This window comes from Bufo gargarizans, chromosome 6, assembly GCF_014858855.1.
Source record: "Bufo gargarizans isolate SCDJY-AF-19 chromosome 6, ASM1485885v1, whole genome shotgun sequence".
NCBI classification, from domain to species: domain Eukaryota; kingdom Metazoa; phylum Chordata; class Amphibia; order Anura; family Bufonidae; genus Bufo; species Bufo gargarizans.
The window spans coordinates 368,325,751-368,348,734 of record NC_058085.1 but is presented as its reverse complement, the minus strand read 5'-3'; the positions used below and the strand labels follow the sequence as shown (position 1 = coordinate 368,348,734).

The 22,984-nt window shown below is 43.5% G+C and overlaps 1 protein-coding gene across 1 annotated transcript in view; it reads right to left on the bottom strand.

The window, feature by feature from the left end:
• LOC122942243 (VPS10 domain-containing receptor SorCS3-like) overlaps window positions 1-22,984 on the bottom strand; it is a 466,943-nt gene that overhangs the window by 96,788 nt on the left and 347,171 nt on the right. Inside the window, 1 exon segment of the mRNA XM_044299746.1 lies at window positions 19,784-19,891. Coding sequence (XP_044155681.1) covers window positions 19,784-19,891 — 108 coding nt within the window.

Sequence of the window (22,984 nt, the reverse complement as noted above, 5' to 3'; positions counted from 1 at the left end):
AATCTATGCCTATATCAGCCATCTTATAAAAAGGTGGCTGAACTAGTACAGCCTTTGGATAATCGAGCAGTATGTGTAACTGAAAATTGTGAGCGACGTTCCGAATACTTCTCCCTCTCTTCTGAGATTTTAGCAATGCTAGCCGGTAGTACCTGCCATAGTAACAAAAACATTGAACATAAAATACAAAACTTAATAAACTGCAGATTTGTACATCAGGTAAGAACTGAGAAATAGAGCATTTTTGCTCCGGTATCATGGGGGGGGGGGGGAATAGGTAAAATACCATGAAGCAGCTCCCTCTTTGGGGCTGTTATTACTGGAGGTTTGCATTAGCAGAGATCTGAGAACGACCTCTAATTATGTAGGAACACATATGATAAAGTTTCCCTAAGTGGTTGAAAGAGAGATAAGACCTAAGTAGCCCTAATTAGGCAGAGGACCCAAAGAGGGACTGATAGTGTAAGAGTGAGTACTCACTTATCTCTGCTCAATAGGGTATATTAGGCAATGCTGACTACAAAGGGGTATCGATCCAGGCAACACATTACAGTTTGCGATGTTGCCTTGGACAGGTGGTGAAGAAAGAGGGGGGGGGGGATCCTACTAACCCCTAACCAACAGAAATCATAAAAGGTAAAAGTAACTATTAGTATGGAAGTAAGTGAACCTTAAACTCTATGCATAAAGGATAGTAATAAGGGTATATTAGGCAATGCTGGTCCATAGATTTTCCATAGAATTTCCTTTAAGCTGAATTCAGATCATTATGACCGGCTACTTATCCATAAGTGTGAGTCTCTTCGGTGTGGAGAGAAGTTCCCTCTTCTAGACCTTTGAGGTTTTGGGGTGCGAGGAAGCTCCCATAAAGAAACTTTAGGCAAATCTGGTAACGCCGACAGGTTTTGGACTGTTTCCCAGTTATCTATGGGTAATGGCGATATCTGAAGATGGTTGTAGACTTTGTCCAGGTCGCTATAGGAGGATATCGAGGTTCGACGACCATCATGCAGGAAGGAGAGTCCAAAAGGATAAGTCCATCTGTAGATGATCTTGTGCTGATGTAGCCAATCTGTGAGCGGTTTTAATGCTCTTCTCTTTTTAAGCATTGATTGAGCTAGATCTTGGAAAATGGTGATCACATTATCTTCCCATTCCAGCGGGTTGGTGTTTCTAGCACTGGCCAATATGGCTTATTTGACAGGAAAGTTTTGGTATTTACAGATCACATCTCTGGGGGGTTCTGTTGGTTGCAGTTTTGGACGGAGAGCTCTATGTGCTCTCTTAATTATGACTTTGTGTACAGAGTCCAGCCCCAGTAATTTTAGGCAGATCTGAATTACTGCTTCAGGGACTTCAGCAGGAGATATTGATTCAGGTGTGCCCCTGAAGCGTAGATTGTTACGTCTACTCCCGTTTTCTTGGTCCTCTAGGGCATTATATAAGGAATTGATGTGGGATTGGCATGCGGACAGGTTAGAGGACACCTAATTTTGATGGGTTATGATTGCCACCTGAGCCTCTTCTAGTGATTCCACTCTCCGGCCTATGTGTCGTACATTTTCCTTAATAAAGGATAGGTCTTGGCTAAGGGGTCCCAGGGCGTCAGCCAGGGCTTCTTTCAGGAAGGTCAGAGATATCGGGAGGCAATCCGCCTCATGGTGATCTTCCCCTACCTTATCAGCGCTTGCCTCCGCTGCCTGCTTGTGCCCTGTTGCGCGCGGAGTTCCGGGCACCATCTTAGATTTTTTGTTCACCGCTGCAGCGTCTGCTTTTTTAATACATTTCTCCATGTCACCTAGTTGACTAGAAGAGCGGTTGTGCCGCGTCGGTTCTATGGACTTTTTGAAGTCCAGTATGCTGTATATAACAGGCTATGAGGGATATGCTGGTAGTAGAGCCACACTTCACACGTCCATCTAACTCCGGTGCTGGCTCCACCCCCCGGGTGATAATGCTCTTACACAGGGGTGGATTGGGAGCTTAAAGTGGCCCTGGAAAAAAAAACTAAAAGTGGCCCCATGTTGTAGGTAGGTTCAAACTGTAAGCAGGGCCTTCAATACTGTAGTGCAGCACAGAATACCACACCAGAAGAACAAAATACCACAGGACAGCCCAAAATACTGCCGCCCTCATCACAGTATTCGACTGTATCACCATCATCAGGACAGCAACACAGCTGAGTTCAGGAGGGCACCTGCGGCCGTTGAGCATCAGATCATTATGTACCTGGCCTGCGGCCATCAAAATGGCTTGAGCAGCCCCCTGGGCATCAGCCCACCGGGACATTTCCCTGTAAGGTCTAAGGCCAATCCGCCTCTTCCCTTACATAATCTATTGTTGTGACTTGGCACAGAGAATTTCATTGCGGTGCAGAGTCCTAAGAAGATGCAGAACATTCAGCATGGCCTTCAACCTCACAGAGGAGAACATCAGATGTGCTCATGTCATGGTCATAGAGAACAGATGATTCACTGCGGGATATATCGCCAAAACAATAGGTATTTCTAATGGAAAGGTTACTCCGAACTTAACCAATCCAGTAAAGATGAGAAAAGTCATTGCCATTGGAAACCAAGAACGTGAGACGATCAAACCGCGTGCCGAGGATCTGCTCATTTGCCTTCCAGAAATGATGACTAGTGTTGATTGAGAATCGCTGCTCGAGTCAGTGTATTTAAATGTAATTTAGCATCTATTTCTGAAAAGTTTCTGCTAGGATTGCGACTTTCATTTCAACGTCTGCCAAAAAACCGGCCAGTACATAGATCGTCGCAAAGTACCGTTCAAAATTGTGCATGTCCTAAGGGTCTGCAAAAAAAAAAACTGGATGCAATACGGAATGTCATCCATTTTTTTTGCGGATCGCAAAACACATACGGTCGTGTGCATGTAGCCTTATCCAAGCCATTCTGAGAGTGTTTTCTAGTGATACATTGTACTTCATGATAGTGAAAAATTTTAGTCAATATAATTTACATTTATTTATAAAAAAATCCTAAATTTACAGAAAATGGGGAAAAATTAGCAATTACATTTTTTTTTAATTTCTCTGCCTGTCACGACCCTTGGTCATGGTCGTGACTCTTTGAGCCGCATGCAGTTGCCCGTGGTTTAGTGTTGTGTCAACCGCAGCTGGGGGCACTTAGTGGTTTGCCTCAGGTGCGGTTGCCGCGGACAACAGGCATGCGTGCGGTTGCCTTTGGCAACATGTGTTTGTGTGCACTTCCTTCTGTTTGTTGTGCACGAGGTGGTGTTTAGTATGCACTTGGACTCCTCCCTTCACCTGCGGTTGTCCGCGGCAACGTCTGGTGTTGTTTGCATGTAGTGGAAGTGTCTCGGCCTGTTGGCTGTTCTTTAGGACACGGTTGCCGCGCATGCCGTTGCCGGCGGTAACGGGTGAGTGAGTTTGTGTGCTTTCCCCTTTATGTGTGTTTTCCCTTTCCTGTGGTGCTGGAAGGGTTAACTCTCTTCCCAGTGTGTGTGATGTCACTGGGTGTGTTCTGACCGGTGGGTGTGGCCACTTAGGCCTATAAAGCCTCTGTCTCTGGCTTGGCTCAGTAGGTTGCTTTCAGCCAGGCATAGCTGGAGCAGCCTCCTGTATATTACCATCTACCAGTGGGGGCCTCCCTTCTGGTCATAAATCTTTGTTACACGGTGTTATCTAGGTGTGGGGGTTTGTGTTATTGCAGCTTATGGTCCAGGGTTCCTGTGTGATGTCTGGTGTGTGCTGTGTTCCTTGGTGTCTTGAACTAACAGCACCTGCACATGGGTTCCTGGTTGTGTTGTCTGTGGCAGGTGAGTGTTGTGTGGATTACTTTTGCCTGTCACTGCCATAGCTGTTTCTGTTTCCCCTTGTTGCTTGGCCAGTGAGACTCCTGCTCCTTCGATCTTAGGAGGAGTGGGTTGTCTTACCCTGCTCCTTAGCCCAGGGACCGGACGGAGGGTAAGTTAGGGCTCCGAGGTTCCTGCGCATGGGTCCTCCTACCATCAAGGTCGGCCCATGCAGGTAGGAGACAGGGTTAGCATTAAGGACGCAACAGGAGGTGACCTGCTCCCTAATTCTGTGTTTCTGGCCAAGTGGTAACCCTACCATCTCCTGGCACCGCATGGCTGGGGGTTTCCCCCACCTCCAGCCATGACACTGCCTTTAAGGCATATAGTGATACATCATAAGAGAGTTATTACCTTACATTCCCCATATGTCCACTTTAATGTTTACATCATTTTGCAAATGTCATTTTATTTTTTAAGATCTTATAAGGCTTAGGGCTGTTTCACACGAGCGGATGCCGTGCGTGGCATCCGCTCCGTGAAAGAGTGCCAAGACCCGATGCAGACTGCAGAAGGCACGGAGCATTACCATGACTGATAATGCTCCGTGCCTCTCTGTGATCTCTTTACTACGAAATCACAGTGAGATAAAGTTGTCACTGTGATTTCGTAGTAAAGAGGTCACAGAGAGGCACGGAGCATTATCAGTCATGGTAATGCTCCGTGCCTCTGCAGTCTGCATCGGGTCTTGGCACTCTTTCACGGAGCGGACTTTTAAGAAAATTTTCCAAAACCCACTTTTTTAAGGACCATTTCAGTCAAGAAGTCACTTTGTAGGGAATATATAGTGGAAACCACCCATAAATGACCCCATTGTAGAAACTACACCCCTCAAGTTATTCAAAACAGATTTTACAAACTTTGTTAACCTTTAGGTGTTCCAAAATAATTAAATGAAAAAAGAAGATGACATTTTAGAATTTCACTTTTTTGGCAGATTCTCCATTTTAATTATTTTTTCCTGTACACATCATGGGTTAACAGCCAAATAAAACTCAATATGTATTACATTGATTCTGCAGTTTACATAAAACACTCCGTATGTGGTTGTAAAATTGCTGTAGGGGAACACGGCAGGGCACAAAAGGAAAGGAACGCCATATGGTTTTTGGAGGGCAGATTTCACTGAGATAATTTTAAGTTGCCATGTCACATTCGAAGACCCCCTGATGTACCCCTAGAATAGAAACTCCAAACAAGTGACCCCATTTTGGAAATTATAGGATAAGGTGACATTTTTCTTTTATTATTTTGTGTTATACATGACTTTTTATATTATGATTTTTGTGAGGCAAGGTAACCCAAAAATGGCTGTTCTGGCACAGTTTTTATTTTTAGTGTTTTACGGTGTTCACATGACAGGATAGATCATATGCTATTTTTATAGAGCATGTTGGAGGTGACAATATCAAATATGTCTACTTTTGTTTTTCTTTTGTTTCAGTTTTACATAATAAAGCATTTTGGAAAAAAATCATGTTTTTGTGTCTCTGAAAGCCATATAATTTTTATATTTCCAGTGATTATCTTATGTAGGGGCTCAATTTTTGCGGGATGAGGGGACGGTTTGATTGGTACTATTGTGGGGTACATATTAAAGGGCTTCCGACACCCCCATTGTGCAATTTCCATTTCTTTACTACCAGCAAGTTGGGCGTGTACTTGCTGGTAGCCGCCGCATCTGCCGCTTCTAGACACGCCCCATCTCCTCCTCCCGCTGGCCCCGTCTGCTGCTGAATTCCCGCGCCTGCGCTGTAACGTTTCTCGATTGGCGCAGGCGTACTGAGTGAAGGACGCGCGCTTGCCAGCTCCTTCCTCAGAGCGCCTGTGCCGATTACGTCACACTACACCCAGGAAGAGAAGACTGCCTATTCAGTGCTGAACAATATATAGAGGATTTAGAACAACATCTGCTCCTACATCCAGACAAAGTCTATTTCAGGTACAGCCTTGAATATTTCAGCAAGACAATGCTAAACCTCACACTGCATCGATCACAACAGCATGGCTTTGCAGAAGAAGAGTCCGGGTGCTGAACTGGCCGTCTGCATCCAGACCTTTCACCAATAGAAAGCATTTGGAGCATCATGAAATGGAAAATCCAGCTACGAAGACCCAGGACTTCTGAGGCAGATAGAAGTCCGACATCAGACAAGAAATGGGACAACATTCCTCTCCCAAAACTCCAGCAATTGGTCTCCTCACTTCCCAGACATTTACAGATCGTTGTTAACAGAAGAGGGGGCGGCACACAATGGTGGAAATGGTCCTGGCCCAGCTTTTTTAGGATGTGTTTTTCCCATCATGTTGCAAATGAGTTATTTTTTTCCATAAAATGGTAAAATGTCTCAGTTTCAACATCTGATATGTTCGATGATCTATTATCAATAAAATATGTGTCTAAGAGAATTGTGGATCATTTCATTCGGTTTTCATTTACATTTGTCAACCTTTTTAGAACTGAGGTTGCAGATAGACATATAAAATATATACAGTTGCAAGAAAAAGTATGTGAACCCTTTGGAATGATATGGATTTCTGTACAAATTGGTCATAAAATGTGATCTGATCTTCATCTAAGTCACAACAATAGACAATCACAGTCTGCTTAACCTAATAACACACAAAGAATTAAATGTTACCATGTTTTTATTGAACACACCATGTAACCATTCACAGTGCAGGTGGAAAAAGTATGTGAACCCCTAGACTAATGACATCTCCAAGAGCTAATTGGAGTGAGGTGTCAGCCAACTGGAGTCCAATCAATGAGATGAGATTGGAGGTGTTGGTTACAGCTGCCCTGCCCTATAAAAACACACACCAGTTCTGGGTTTGCTTTTCACAAGAAGCATTGCTGATGTGAATGATGCCTCGCACAAAAGAGCCATCAGAAGACCTACGATTAAGAATTGTTGACTTGCATAAAGCTGGAAAGGGTTATAAAAGTATCTCCAAAAGCCTTGCTGTTCATCAGTCCACGGTAAGACAAATTGTCTATAAATGGAGAAAGTTCAGCACTGCTGCTACTCTCCCTAGGAGTGGCCGTCCTGTAAAGATGATTGCAAGAGCACAGCGCAGACTGCTCAATGAGGTGAAGAAGAATCCTAGAGTGTCAGCTAAAGACTTACAAAAGTCTCTGGCATATGCTAACATCCCTGTCAGCGAATCTATGATACGTAAAACACTAAACAAGAATGGATTTCATGGGAGGATACCACAGAGGAAGCCACTGCTGTCCAAAAAAACATTGTTGCACGTTTACAGTTTGCACAAGAGCACCTGGATGTTCCACAGCAGTACTGGCAAAATATTCTGTGGACAGATGAAACCAAAGTTGAGTTGTTTGGAAGAAACACACAACACTATGTGTGGAGAAAAAGAGGCACAGCACACCAACATCAAAACCTCATCCCAACTGTGAAGTATGGTGGTGGGGGCATCATGGTTTGGGGCTGCTTTGCTGCGTCAGGGCCTGGACGGATTGCTATCATCGAAGGAAAAATGAATTCCCAAGTTTATCAAGACATTTTGCAGGAGAACTTAAGGCCATCTGTCCACCAGCTAAAACTCAACAGAAGATGGGTGTTGCAACAGGACAACGAACCAAAGCATAGAAGTAAATCAATAACAGAATGGCTTAAACAGAAGAAAATACGCCTTCTGGAGTGGCCCAGTCGGAGTCCTGACCTCAGCCCGATGGAGATGCTGTGGCATGACCTCAAGAAAGTGATTCACACCAGACATCCCAGGAATATTGCTGAACTGAAACAGTTCTGTAAAGAGGAATGGTCAAGAATTACTCCTGACCGTTGTGCACGTCTGATCTGCAACTACAGGAAACGTTTGGTTGAAGTTATTGCTGCCAAAGGAGGTTCAACCAGTTATTAAATCCAAGGGTTCACATACTTTTTCCACCTGCACTGTGAATGTTTACATGGTGTGTTCAATAAAACATGGTAACATTTAACTCTTTGTGTGTTATTAGTTAAAGCCGACTGTGATTGTCTATTGCTGTGACTTAGATGAAGATCAGATCACATTTTATGACCAATTTGTGCAGAAATCCATATCATTCCAAAGGGTTCACATACTTTTTCTTGCAACTGTAGATAGATAGATACAAAAAGAAACTGTATGGCAGCACCAATTCACAGATAATAGCGGGTGCTATGTCCAAGGGTGTCACTGCTTACCCAGAGAATGTAGGAGGAAACGGACAGCACTTCCAATAGAATAAATCACGATTTTTTCTATTGGAAGTGCTGTCCATTTCCTCCTAGATAGATAGCTAGATATGAGATGGATAGATAGTTATATATGTAGGAGAGCAAAAAGAGATTTCTAACCTGTTAAGTAAACAATGGTAAGAGTGCCACAATGTTACAATGTTAATGGTTTTCAATGGCTTTTATCACAAATATCACTGTGACATGAGGTATCACACTTTATTTTAGTTTTACTACGATAGATAGATAGATAGATAGATAGATAGATAGATATGAGATAGATAGATAGAAAGATAGATAGATAGATAGATAGATAATAGATAGATATGAGATAGATAGATAGAAAGATAGATAGATAGATAGATAGATAGATATGAGATAGATAGATAGATAGATAGATAATAGATAGATAATATGTATATAAATACAAATCCATGCATGGCTCCTGTCCCCGGGGAAGATCAGAATTGGGACATTCCTGTTATCGGGGGGTGAATGTTATTTGCACAATGCAGTCTTTTTGCTCGGCACAGATCATATATCCTGAACAGAGGAAAAGAGAAAGCCTGGCTCACATCTGAATTCTCCCCGGGGCCAGTTTCAGACACCGGGACGCATGTTAGTATTTTGATTTATGTTCTAGTCTCCAAAAATAAATAGTGAGTGTGCCCGGCTAGTAGAGATGCACAATGCGGGGTCTGCATTAATGGCCTTGTGGAGGTGCCGTGCCGCCTGTGATTTACCAGCTAAGCAGCCTGTTTGCCAACAATACAGACGCAATGAACTTCTGCTGCCAAATCATTTTTGAAATGAGTTTTGGCCGCGGGCAGGAGAAAATAAATAAATAAATACGTGAGAAAGAAAAAGCTACAAAAGATGCAGATTCCGCTGGAAACAATGTAGCAGATGCCAATTTTTAATTTGTTTTTTAGGAAATGACTTGCTTTTTAATTTATACCGCTACCTGTCCTTTGATGAGACGGCTAATTAATGGCGGCGTGTAATGGAATCGACGCACCTCCTTCAGATTTATGATAAAGGGATTGTGGAAAGGTCAGATGCAACTCTGCTATAATTAAACTTTTCATTAATATTTTAAATGCACAATACCCGGCACATAATACACAAATTGACCAGCTGCCCTCCGCATCAATTATTTATGGCAAATCCTTCAATATTAATGGTAATTAAAACTTGTCTCTGCAGCGTCCAGATGGCAGGAGGAAAACCACGAGGCCTGAAAGAGATACTGGAGGCAGCGGCGGCGATGGATTCAGTGGTTCGGGCGGCTAATTGAACTGATAAAGTCTTCACCTCTGATTTCCAGGAGGAAGAACGTCTAGACTGGTGCATAGAAATGAATGGAGAGCGCACTGCGCAAGCACTGCCACCGCTCCAGTCACCGCTATGGAACTGCACTCACAGATCAGTGGGGGGCGGATTATGTCATGGGAATGTTTTTTTTTCATTATGTCATAACTGGGCCATGATCAAATAAATCGAACTGCTATATACCTGCCAGCAGAAGGGTCACACTGCTATATAATCAGGGACGGAGGTCTAGAATCATAACGTATCCAAATACCAGTTACATGCACTGTTCAAATAATACCTCCATACAGTGCTCAAATAATACCGCCATACAGTGCTCAAATAATACCGCCATACAGTGCTCAAATAATACCGCCATACAGTGCCCAAATAATACAACCATAAGGTGCCCAAATAATACCACCATACGGTGCCCAAATAATACCACCATACAGTGCTCAAATAATACCCCCATACAGTGCCCAAATAATACCGCCATACAGTGCTCAAATAATACCACCATACAGTGCCCAAATAATACAACCATAAGGTGCCCAAATAATACCACCATACGGTGCCCAAATAATACCACCATACAGTGCTCAAATAATACCGCCATACAGTGCCCAAATAATACAACCATAAGGTGCCCAAATAATACCACCATACGGTGCCCAAATAATTCCACCATACGGTGCCCAAATAATACCACCATAAGGTGCCCAAATAATACCACCTTACAGTGCCCAAATAATACAACCATAAGGTGCCCAAATAATACCACCATACAGTACCCAAATAATACCACCTTGCAGTGCCCAAATAATACCACCATACAGTGCCCAAATAATTCCACCATACGGTGCCCAAATAATACCACCATAAGGTGCCCAAATAATACCACCATACAGTGCCCAAATAATACAACCATAAGGTGCCCAAATAATACCACCATACAGTGCCCAAATAATACCACCTAACAGTGCCCAAATAATACCACCATACAGTGCCCAAATAATACAACCATAAGGTGCCTAAATAATACCACCATACAGTGCCCAAATAATACCACCATACAGTGCCCAAATAATACCACCTTACAGTGCCCAAAGAATACCACCATACAGTGCCCAAATAATACCACCATATGGTGCCCAAATAATACCACCATAAGGTGCCCAAATAATACCACGATACAGTGCCCAAATAATACCACCTTACAGTGCCCAAATAATACCATCATACAGTGCCCAAATAATACCACCTTACAATGCCCAAATAATACCACCATACAGTGCTCAAATAATACCATCATACAGTGCCCAAATAATACCACCTTACAATGCCCAAATAATACCACCTTACAGTGCCCAAATAATACCATCATACAGTGCCCAAATAATACCACCTTACAATGCCCAAATCATACCGCCATACAGTGCCCAAATAATACCAACATACAGTACCCAAATACCACTATACAGTGCCTAAATAATACCACCTTACAGTGCCCAAATAATAGAGCCATACAGTGCCCAAATACCACCATACAGTGCCCAAATAATACCGCCATACAGTGCCCAAATAATACCATACAGTGCCTAAATAATACCACCATACAGTGCCCAAATAATACCACCTTACAGTGCCCAAATAATACCAACATACAATGCCCAAATAATACCACTATACAGTGCCCAAATAATACCACCTTACAGAGCCCATAATACAGCCATACAGTGCCCAAATACCACCATAAGGTGCCCAAATAATACCGCCATACAGTACTCAAATAATACCACCATACAGTGCCTAAATAATACCACCATACAGTGCCCAAATAATACCACCTTACAGTGCTCAAATAATACCAACATACAGTACCCAAATACCACTATACAGTGCCCAAATAATACCACCTTACAGTGCCCAAATAATACAGCCATACAGTGCCCAAATACCACCATACAGTGCCCAAATAATACCGCCATACAGTGCCCAAATAATACCACCATACAGTGCCTAAATAATACCACCATACAATGCCCAAATAATACCGCCATACAGTGCCCAAGTAATACCGCCATACAGTGCCCAAATAATACCACCATACAGTGCCAAAATAATACCACCATATGGTACCCAAATAATACCACCAAGCAATGCTATGACCACATAATATCAACACATGATTCCTAATTAATGCAACAGTAGTGGTCAAATAATACCACCATACAGTGCTTAAAGGGTATCTGTCAGCAGTTTTGTCCCAATGACACTGGCTGACCTGTTACATGTGCGCTTGGCAGCTGAAGGCATCTGTGTTGTTCCCATGTTCATATGTGCCCGCATTACCGAGAAAAAGGATGTTTTAATATATGCAAATGAGGCTCTAGGAGCAACGGGGGCGTTACCATTACACCTAGAGGCTCTGCTCTCTCTGTAACTGCTGCACCCCCTGCACTTTGATAGGTCCAGGCAGTGTAAATGTGATCACACTTGGTCCTGTCAATCAATGTGCAGACGGAGAGTGATGAGCATCTAGGTGTAATGGTAACGCCCCCATTGCTCCTAGCGGCTCATTTGCCTATACTAACACATAATTTTCATCAGCCATGCGGGCACTCGTGCCAGTCTAGTAGCCAGAATGTATATGACTTATGTATACAAGGCTCTTCGCTCCGCCCTCCAACTCACCAAAAAATGGGGATCCCCTGACGGCTGTCCACTGAGCAGGTGGTGGATGCATATGGCGCAGTTGTCACATACTTTAACCATCTTAGTGACCAAGCCTGCTTAAAGGGGTTGTCTCACCTCAGACACTCGTGGCATATCGCTAATAAATTTACATCTGGAATCAAGGGATTTAGGAATCCATGGCCTCAATGTATTTAGGTAATGATAACTTGAGTTTTTTTTTGTGAGACCTGAAAAAATGGCACTAAAATGCATTGAAAAACACAACTGCTAAAATACAGAGGCGGCATAGACATTAATGTGCCTGTCAGCAGTAGCCCCGCTCTCCTGAACTGCCACTGTGGTGTCTGCATGCACGGTGGGCTGCATGTCCCACGGCCTCCCTCCCTTGATCGGTGGTACCCTTTATACAGGAACGGTGCCAATAGGTCCCACACAATTTTCCCTGATGATTTCTGTGGGGGTTAAGTTGGCGGTCTCTGCCCTCATATACAGACAGAGCACAGGTGTAGCTTGTCGTGGCCTCCCACACCTTATAATCTTACCCCATATCTGGCACACGTGAAGGTAATACATTTTTGGAAAATTGAAAAGAGACTTGTCAGCAGATTTTTTTAAGGGTGTATATTTTTAAGAAGGGAAATTGAGGGGTTCAATATATTTAGCCAATCATAAGCTGGGTCAGTTTTTTTTTGGGCGGGGAGGCTGGGCGGTGCGTGGGATTTACCCAAAAAATGCATTAGGGCTTTGGACACAACTGCGCAAATACAGGGGTGGAGTGGACAGCACTTGCAGCCCAGTAGGAGCCAAAGGATTGTTTTTGTTTTAACTAGGTCCATTTTAAAGGTAATGCCCAATTATTATGATTATTTTTTATTTCAGGGGCACCTGGGGAGTCCACCATCAATGAATTCCAGGACTTTATTGTCCGCAAACAAATGAAAAAAATCATAGCAGTAAAATTTGTGACTTCTACATTTATTAAAAATCGGAGCACTTGGGAGGAAAATGAAGGATCCCGGGCTCCTGGGCCGGTCATCTGTTTTATCAAGGAAATGGATAGACACGTCTGAGATGAAAGTCAGAAACGGCACCGAGCAACAGATATGAAGCTCGTAATCTAGAAGCAGAAAAAGCAGTAAAACACTGGAGTTTTATCTCCTCGCCTGAATTGCCGCCTGAACCAGATGTAATAATATAAAACTTTGGCTGCCTATAAAAAAAAAATCTGCAATTGAAATTTTTTTGATTTTGTTTAAGGTGTCTTTTGCAGTTTCCCTGACAGCAGATGACATTTCCCTCTCTGAAAGTTTCTGCCGACCGTGAAATTGTACAAATCTAACAGTAAAACAATGTTATTCTCAGTCTTGTCCTGTCTGGGTGCAGTTTGCAGACCACATGCCCTGCTGTGGTACTCCAGACCTGGGGGTATCTACAACTGCACATTATTATGCACTGTAATATTTTGTGATTTATTGTTGTGACCGTGCATTTACAGCAGGTTGGCATTGGTTGGCAGCAATAGGGCTACGCACCCTGTTCCTCCCCTTTAGTAAGAGGAGGGTGGTCTTGCTTCCTTCCAGGAGGGGGTTGCAGTGTAGCTACAAAGAGGAGAGGAAGCACAAGCTAGAGCTCCTACTACTATGAACAAGATTCTTCTCCTGTGAGACTAAGGCCTCTTTCACACGAACGAGTTTTCCGCGCGGGTGCAATGCGTGAGGTGAACGCATTGCACCCGCACTGAATCCGGACCCATTCATTTCTATGGGGCTGTGCACATGAGCGGTGATTTTTACGCACCGCTTGTGCGTTGCGTGAAAATCACAACGCAGGCCCTATAGAAGTGCGCTGGTCTGCGTAAAAATCGCAAGCAAGTATGGATGCGATGCGATTTTCACGCATGTTTGCTAGGTGACGATCAGGATGGGGACCCGATCTTTAATATTTTCCCTTATAACATGGTTATAAGGGAAAAATAATAACATTCTTAATACAGAATGCTAAGTAAATTAGGGATGGAGGGGTTAAAAAAAATAAAAATAAAACTTACCTCATCCACTTGTTCACGCTGCCCAGCTTGTCTTCTTTCTTCTTCTTTGATGACCTTGGAGGAAAAGGACCTTTGGTGACGTCACTGCACTCATCACATGGTCCATCACATGGTCCCTCGCCATGGCGATGGACCATGTGATGAGCGCAGTGACGTACCAAAGGTCCTTTTCCCCAAGGTCCTCAAGAAGAAAAATTAAGACGAGTCGAGCTGCGCGAACAAGTGGATGAGGTGAATTTAATTTTTAATAATTTTTTTTTAACCCCTCGATCCCTAATTTACTTAGCATTCTGCATTAAGAATGCTATTCGTTTCCCTTATAACCATGTTATAAGGGAAAATAATACAATTTACACAACACCTAACCCAAACCCGAACTTCTGTAAAGAAGTTCGGGTTCGGGTCTGGGTACAAAACATGCCGATTTTTCTCACACGCGTGCACAACGCATTAAAACGCTTTGCAGTCGCGTGGAAAAATCGTGCATTTTCCCGTGACGCACCCGCATCCTATACGGCACTCACACGCGACGCCCGTGTGAAAGAGGCCATACACTCCTGAAAGATCAGGAAATTCTGTTTCCAGAAAGCACCTGAGAGACAGCAGAGTGATCTACGAAATGCAGCTTTACAGACATCGCTATAAGGTGAGGGACTACAGCGCACACAACCATCACCTATCCCACCACTAGGCCAGACAAAGCCCAAGCCTGAATCTCACAAATAACCTATAGCACACCTATAACCACAAATGCCAATATATAGTCATACAACCACGCACCATACCTTCATCAGGGCCACTGTCACTCTCATCCTCTACATCAGCTCCTCAGGGGCTCGCTGCACTAGCAGAGCTGGATGATAGAAGGGCCAAAAGGGCAATTACCAAAAGCAGGTCCTCTGCCGGCTCTGAGCTTCCATCCTGTCAAATTAAAGAGGTATTCCCATACGCAGCATTTAAGGAATAGGCAGAGGAGCTAATACTCCACAGGATTTCCAGAAAGCCACTTGAATCTTTTTGATGCCATTAAATTTAAAATCACTTTCTTAAAGGGATTGTGTATGTTTTAGACACTGATGACCTATCTTCAGGATAGGTTATCATAATCACATCGATGGAACACCAACCCATCAGCTCTTTCAAGCAGCTGAGACAGAGAAAATATTAATTTAATAAAAATAAAAAAACATTTTCAAAGTGAGAGACTACAGGAAAAAAAAAATATTAGTCCTAGAAGCCCTCAGAGTGTTATACACCAATTTCCAGGCCAATTGGATCAGTTTCAATTCAGGTAGAATCGATTTGGGTTTGAGTTGAATCGGTCAACCTCTTCAGCCAAATCGAATTTTGAGTGATTCGCTTATCTCCACTGCTCATGAATGCTATATTATGCCAATCATTACATTCCAGAAAAGATCACCAACATTGGTTGTTTGAAGGAAAACTCATAAATTTTTCAGGTTGTCTCAAACAACAGTCAAAGTTGTGTCTCCATCGATGCACAGGACAAAAGGAGAACAGGAGGGATGATGACCCCCCCAAAGGTACATCTGATATAGCAGACTGGCAAATGACTGGCAGAAGGATTCAGGAGTTTCCTGCAGATGACAAAGAGAACAGCTGTCAAATGACAGCCACTCGTTATCATTACAGGGAAGTGAGCAGTTGTCTTCTGACATACTTCCTTGCTTACAATATGCTCACGCTCAAGACGAGAAGGATGACCACGCAATCAGGTGGAAAACACATAAAGCTATGTTTAAAATGGCCCCTTCTTGTATTGATCACCCTGGATCTGGCTTCACAAACCCCTCGCAATCAGCTCACTGGCCACGCTCTTCCCAATCAGTGGGCTCTCTAGGGAAAATGTGCTATAACATGATGGCCTGATAGACCACTGAAGGGTCCACCAGAAGAACAGCTGATCTATGTTGGTAGCTCTCCTCTCTAAACAACAGAAGAGAGTGCAAAGCGGAAACCATCCATATGTGACATCCATACATAGTATGACATATTGGGCTGGCAGATCATGTAATAGGTTAGATGGCAGCTATTTATTGGTGGCTCTCCTCTTTGACTTATACAGTCCCAAGTGGCCAACTCTTGCCTATAATATCTATGTGCCCTATTAGGGGTTATTATAGTGACTGGTCATGGCAGACTATGGAATAACATGGATGAGTAGAGTCTGAGCAAGGGACAGTTTTTGTTGGAGGCTCTCCCATCTGGCTAATAGAGAAGGTGACCTCCCTCTATAATGTCCATATGTCCTCTAGTATTATGCACTGGTGTGAAAAACCTTATACTAACATAAATGGGCTAGGTTTGCCAGAGCAATAACTGATCTTCATTACTGGCTTTCTCTCTAGACCATGTGAAGAGAGTCCAAAGCAGATGACCACACTCTATGATGTCCACATTCTTTAAATAGGTTTATGGAAATGGCTTATCATGATGAGACACCTTTAACCATGTAAACAAATTCCGCTTTCTAAATCCCTACCGAGCATGCAAACAGTGAATAAGAACATAAAACTTTTTCAGAATTCTTTCTACCAAGTCAACTGCAGGTAGACTCACTCTGAACGAGAGTGCTTCTGATGTACTCTTTGTGAGCCAGGATTTCATTTTGTACTGAAATCCCTTGGAGCCAGAGGGTTTTGCAATTGCATTCCTGAGAAATGGAAGCTTGTGGGGAGAGAAGTTTATCATCTGAGTGCAAGGAACATTGTCTAATGGTCGGTGCTTGTGTTTGTGTTGATGGCAGGGGGGATAAGCCCAGGAAAGCAGCTCCTCTGGGCATATATACATCAGAAGATGACATTTCCTTTTACATGTTTTGCTGCACGGTTTTATGAACCTGTATCAGTCATTATAATGAAGCCTTCTTACAACATAAAAATGCAAATATGGAAAAATAAAGCAACTCAATGCCTAAAAGAGATAATAAAACCAGATAATTAATTGTAAGACCCAATGCAAACTGGGAGTTGTCTTTCTTCAAAAGTTTATAAGGATATGAACATACTGGGGTACTTTCTACTTTTCATACTCCTGTTGGCTCAGTTCAAGCACTTCTCCTCTCGTCCCTCAAAAGCTGCCATCGTAGTTCCATCGCTGCCTGCTGAATTAACTACCCTAAATAGATTTAATGGCCCTGGCATAATTACTTAACATATTTCTTTGTTACTCTCCAGAAACTCAGGTACATAGTGTGGTTAGCGAGACGGGCCACCCCTCACTGCCCTAGTCCATCAGGGATTCAAAAATGAGCCCCTTCAATACCTAGAATGAACCACTTCATTGCCCTAGACCACCAAGAATTGTTAAATAAACCCCTTCACTGCCCTAGACCATCAGAGATTGTACAATTAACTCTTTTACTGCCCTAGACCACCAAGTAAAGTAAAATGAACCCCTTCACTGCTCTAGACCACCAGATAATGTTAAATGAACCCCTTCACTGCCCTAGACCACCAGATAATTTTAAATGAAGCCCTTCGCTGCCCTTGAGAACCAGATAATGTAAAATGAAGCCCTTTACTGCCCTAGACCAACAGATAATGTAAAATAAAGCCCTTCACTGCCTTTGAGAACCAGATAATGTAAAATGAAACCCTTCACTGCCCTAGACCAACAGATAATGTAAAATGAAACCCTTTACTGCCCTTGAGAACTAGATAATGTAAATGAAACCCTTCACTGCCCTAGACCACCAGATAATGTAAAATGAACCCCTTCACTGCCTTAGACCACCAGATAATGTAAAATGAACCTCTTCACTGCCTTAGACCACCAGATAATGTAAAATGAAGCCCTTTACTGCCCTTGAGAACCAGATAATGTAAATGAAACCCTTCACTGCCCTAGACCAACAGATAATGTAAAATGAAGCCCTTTACTGCCCTAGACCACCAGATAATGTAAAATAAAGCCCTTTACTGCCCTGGACCACCAGATATTGTAAAATGAACCCCTTTACTGCCCTAGACCACCAGATAATGTAAAATGAACTCCTTCACTGCCTTAGACCACCATATAATGTAAAATGAAGCCCTTCACTGCCCTATACCACAAGATAATGTAAAATAAACCCTTTCACTGCCCTAGACCACCAGATAATGTAAAATGAAGCCCTTTGCTGCCCTAGACCACCAATGATTGTAAAGTGAACCCTTTCACTGACCCAGACCACCCAGGAATATGACATAAACCCCATAGTGACACTAGATCCCTACGGAATGTAAAATTAACACCTTTACAGATCACCAAATAATTTACAATGAAGGCTTTGTTTAGTCCACTAAGGAAGATTTACTAATCAATCCTAAGGATTCAATTCTAAGACTTTTTGAAGTGTTAAAAAGGCACATGGCATATAGGAAAGGGTCGTGGTTTAAAATACACCAAAATTTTGGTGCAAAATTCTGGCATAAAGTAAGCCAACTAATAGGTGGCATTAATAAATTCCCCCTATAGAGTAGACAGTCTAAAGGTGTGGCAGATTTATCATCCAGCATCGGTTAATGTGATAAACCTGGCACATTTCTACACTGTCTATATTTACTCTGTTTAAAACTAGACAGTAATTAGTACATCTGCCCTATTAGATCCATTTCTGTTGGAGACCATAAAACAATGTTCATCGTAATACTTACAATGGGGTCCTGTCAGGTTCCTTTGTAGTATGTACATAATTCAATTTGTAATGGAAGAGCCTCTAATGCAAATGTGAACAGAGCCTAGGATATGCCCCCAGTGTCTGATAGGTTCGGGTCCCCCCCTCTGGGACCTGCACCTACACAGAAAACGGAGCCCTGAAAGTGGTAGAGGACGCACTGTGCATGTGCAGCCATCCTACATTCATTTCTATGGGGCCGCCGAATATAGCCGAGCGCTGGCTAGGCTATTTCCATTAGCCCCATAGAAATTAATGGGAGCGGTGGCCGCGCAAGCGTTGTGCGCTCCCATTCACTACTATGGGAGGGTCCTCCAGCCACCACCGTCCCCGCTCCGTTCTTCATATAGGTGCGGGTACCTCTGGGACCTCCTAGCGATATGCCCCCATTGTCTCAGATGGGTATACCCCTTTAAGAATGAAATCCTCTTTGAAAACCCATAACATAAATTGACATGTTGCAGATTTAAAATATATCAGTTAGTTTTTTGTTTTTTACAATTTCATCCACTTTCTTGCTACCATAATATGCTAAAGATTTCCCACCCCTGCAAAATCCCCCCAGAGGGTATCCACCACATGTGAACATATCTTTGAAATGCCTGTGTAATATAGTTGCCAAGGCAAAGCACTTTGCCCAATGAGCTTTGTGCAAGGATCCTATTCATTACAATAGGACCTGTGTAGAAAGCTCCTCAGGGGTTGGCAAATATCTTAATAAATGTCACGTTTAGTCTTCTACTGACAAATCAGATTTATTGTTGTTGATCAATTGTTGTTGGTCAATATGGAGACTTTAGATCGTCAAGTGGCGTCTTAAAGGGGCCCATTTTAACAATATAATGCAAGAGAACTAAGCGGGGGCGTAACCCAAATATCAAAAGAACAATATAAATGTAAAAAAAAAAGGATTTATAATATTGCAGACAATAAAAAAACTATATATATATAAAACTAGACGACTGAGGCGCTTTCTATACTCACGTCATTATTTGATTTTCTACTCCGGGTTCCACCAATGCCCCATCGACAAACAAGGGAGCAGATGTAAAGCCGTACTTACTCCACGACCGCCCCTCATCAAAGCTGAGCCTGGGGACAAAATAAATACAGCTTCTTTTAGAAGTTCCTCCCTTTAATGTTCTCCATCAGAGGTTCCTGCTAAGCCGGAGGTTGTGGGCTCCACCGGCATCAGAAAGCGATCATTATCAGAGAGTTATGAAGAACCTGGCTAGAACCATCCCGGTAATGACACGGCGCAGCCATCATTCACTTTGAACTCAGTGTCCTCTTTTTGTTGTTACTCCCTCAGACTTTCCTCAGCAAATCAAAGCACTGCGGACCCATAAAAGCTTATTGATTCCTAAATTACAACTTTACGGAGCTGGGCTTTTTAGGAAGTGGCGATTTTAACAGTTACTTTAATTGATGCCTGAGCAGCACACGAAGGAAACAATTGCAGAAGTTTTGATGGCTACAGATTTCTGATTGGAACGTGACTTACACTGTGCTTTCTGTTGTGAGCTATAGTTAGCAATATGGCAAGTAGAAAAACTCTGACGGAATGGACACTACACTGTACAGAGCACATAGGAAGTATATGGGCCCTTTCCATACCTCAATATACCTTCAAGGGGTTGTCCTATGAAACAAACATTTGATATTTTTTAAACCAGCACCTGGATCTGAATATTTTTGTAATTACAACATTTGTATAGCCACTGGTTATTCCATAAAATTATCTGTAGTGCCACCTGCTGCTTATTTCTACTTCTTATTTCTCTGTCCACCTTGCTGTGGTGGTCGCACGTGCTCAGTTTCATGTCTTCTGCTAGTAGCTGGAACAGTTACAGGGAGATTGCTGCAGCAGAAAGGATACCACTCCTGAGCTGTGATAGGGAGAAAACTGTAGCAGAAAGGACACATCTCCTGAGCTGTGATAGGGAGAAAACTGTAGCAGAAAGGACACATCTCCTGAGCTGTGATAGGGAGAGAACTGTAGCAGAAAGGACACATCTCCTGAGCTGTGATAGGGAGAGAGCTGCAGCAGAAAGGAAGTATCTCCTGAGCTGGGATAGGGAGAAAACTGTAGCAGAAAGGACACATCTCATGAGCTGTGATAGGGAGAGAGCTGTAGCAGAAAGGACACATCTCCTGAGCTGGGATAGGGAGAGAGCTGTAGCAGAAAGGACACATCTCCTGAGCTGGGATAGGGAGAAAACTGTAGCAGAAAGGACACATCTCCTGAGCTGTGATAGGGAGAGAACTGTAGCAGAAAGGACACATCTCCTGAGCTGTGATAGGGAGAGAGCTATAACATAAAGGACACATCTCCTGAGCTGTGATAGGAAGAGAGCTGCAGCATAAAGGACACATCTTCTGAACTGGGATAGGGAGAGAGCTGCAGCAGAAAGGACACATCTCCTGAGCTGGGATAGGGAGAGAACTGTAGCAGAAAGGACACATCTCCTGAGCTGTGATAGGGAGAGAGCTATAACATAAAGGACACATCTCCTGAGCTGTGATAGGAAGAGAGCTGCAGCAATATGGCAAGTAGAAAAACTCTGACGGAATGGACACTACACTGTACAGAGCCCATGGAAGTATATGGGCCCTTTCCATACCTCAATATACCTTCAAGGGGTTGTCCTATGAAACAAACATTTGATATTTTTTAAACCAGCACTTGGATCTGAATATTTTTGTAATTACAACATTTGTATAGCCACTGGTTATTCCATAAAATTATCTGTAGTGCCACCTGCTGCTTATTTCTACTTCTTATTTCTCTGTCCACCTTGCTGTGGTGGTCGCACGTGCTCAGTTTCATGTCTTCTGCTAGTAGCTGGAACAGTTACAGGGAGATTGCTGCAGCAGAAAGGATACCACTCCTGAGCTGTGATAGGGAGAAAACTGTAGCAGAAAGGACACATCTCCTGAGCTGTGATAGGGAGAGAACTGTAGCAGAAAGGACACATCTCCTGAGCTGTGATAGGGAGAGAGCTGCAGCAGAAAGGAAATATCTCCTGAGCTGGGATAGGGAGAAAACTGTAGCAGAAAGGACACATCTCATGAGCTGTGATAGGGAGAGAGCTGTAGCAGAAAGGACACATCTCCTGAGCTGGGATAGGGAGAGAGCTGTAGCAGAAAGGACACATCTCCTGAGCTGGGATAGGGAGAAAACTGTAGCAGAAAGGACACATCTCCTGAGCTGTGATAGGGAGAGAACTGTAGCAGAAAGGACACATCTCCTGAGCTGTGATAGGGAGAGAGCTATAACATAAAGGACACATCTCCTGAGCTGTGATAGGAAGAGAGCTGCAGCATAAAGGACACATCTTCTGAGCTGGGATAGGGAGAGAGCTGCAGCAGAAAGGACACATCTCCTGAGCTGTGATAGGGAGAAAGCTGCAGCAGAAAGGACACATCTCCTGAGCTGGGATAGGGAGAGAGCTGCAGCAGAAAGGAAACATCTTCTGAACTGGGATAGGGAGAGAGCTGCAGCAGAAAGGACACATCTCCTGAGCTGGGATAGGGAGAGAGCTGTAGCAGAAAGGACACATCTCCTGAGCTGGGATAGGGAGAGAGCTGCAGCAGAAAGGACACATCTCCTGAGCTGGGATAGGGAGAGAGCTGCAGCAGAAAGGACACATTTCCTGATCTGGGATAGGGAGAGCTGTAGCAGAAAGGACACATCTCCTGAGCTGGGATAGGGAGAGAGCTGTAGCAGAAAGGACACATCTCCTGAGCTGTGATAGGGAGAGAGCTATAACAGAAAGGACACATCTCCTGAGCTGTGATAGGAAGAGAGCTGCAGCATAAAGGACACATCTTCTGAGCTGGGATAGGGAGAGAGCTGCAGCATAAAGGACACATCTCCTGAGCTGGGATAGGGAGAGAGCTGCAGCAGAAAGGACACATCTCCTGAGCTGTGATAGGGAGAGAGCTGCAGCAGAAAGGACACATCTCCTGAGCTGGGATAGGGAGAGAGCTGCAGCAGAAAGGAAACATCTTCTGAACTGGGATAGGGAGAGAGCTGCAGCAGAAAGGACACATCTCCTGAGCTGGGATAGGGAGAGAGCTGTAGCAGAAAGGACACATCTCCTGAGCTGGGATAGGGAGAGAGCTGCATCAGAAAGGACACATCTCCTGAGCTGGGATAGGGATAGAGCTGCAGCAGAAAGG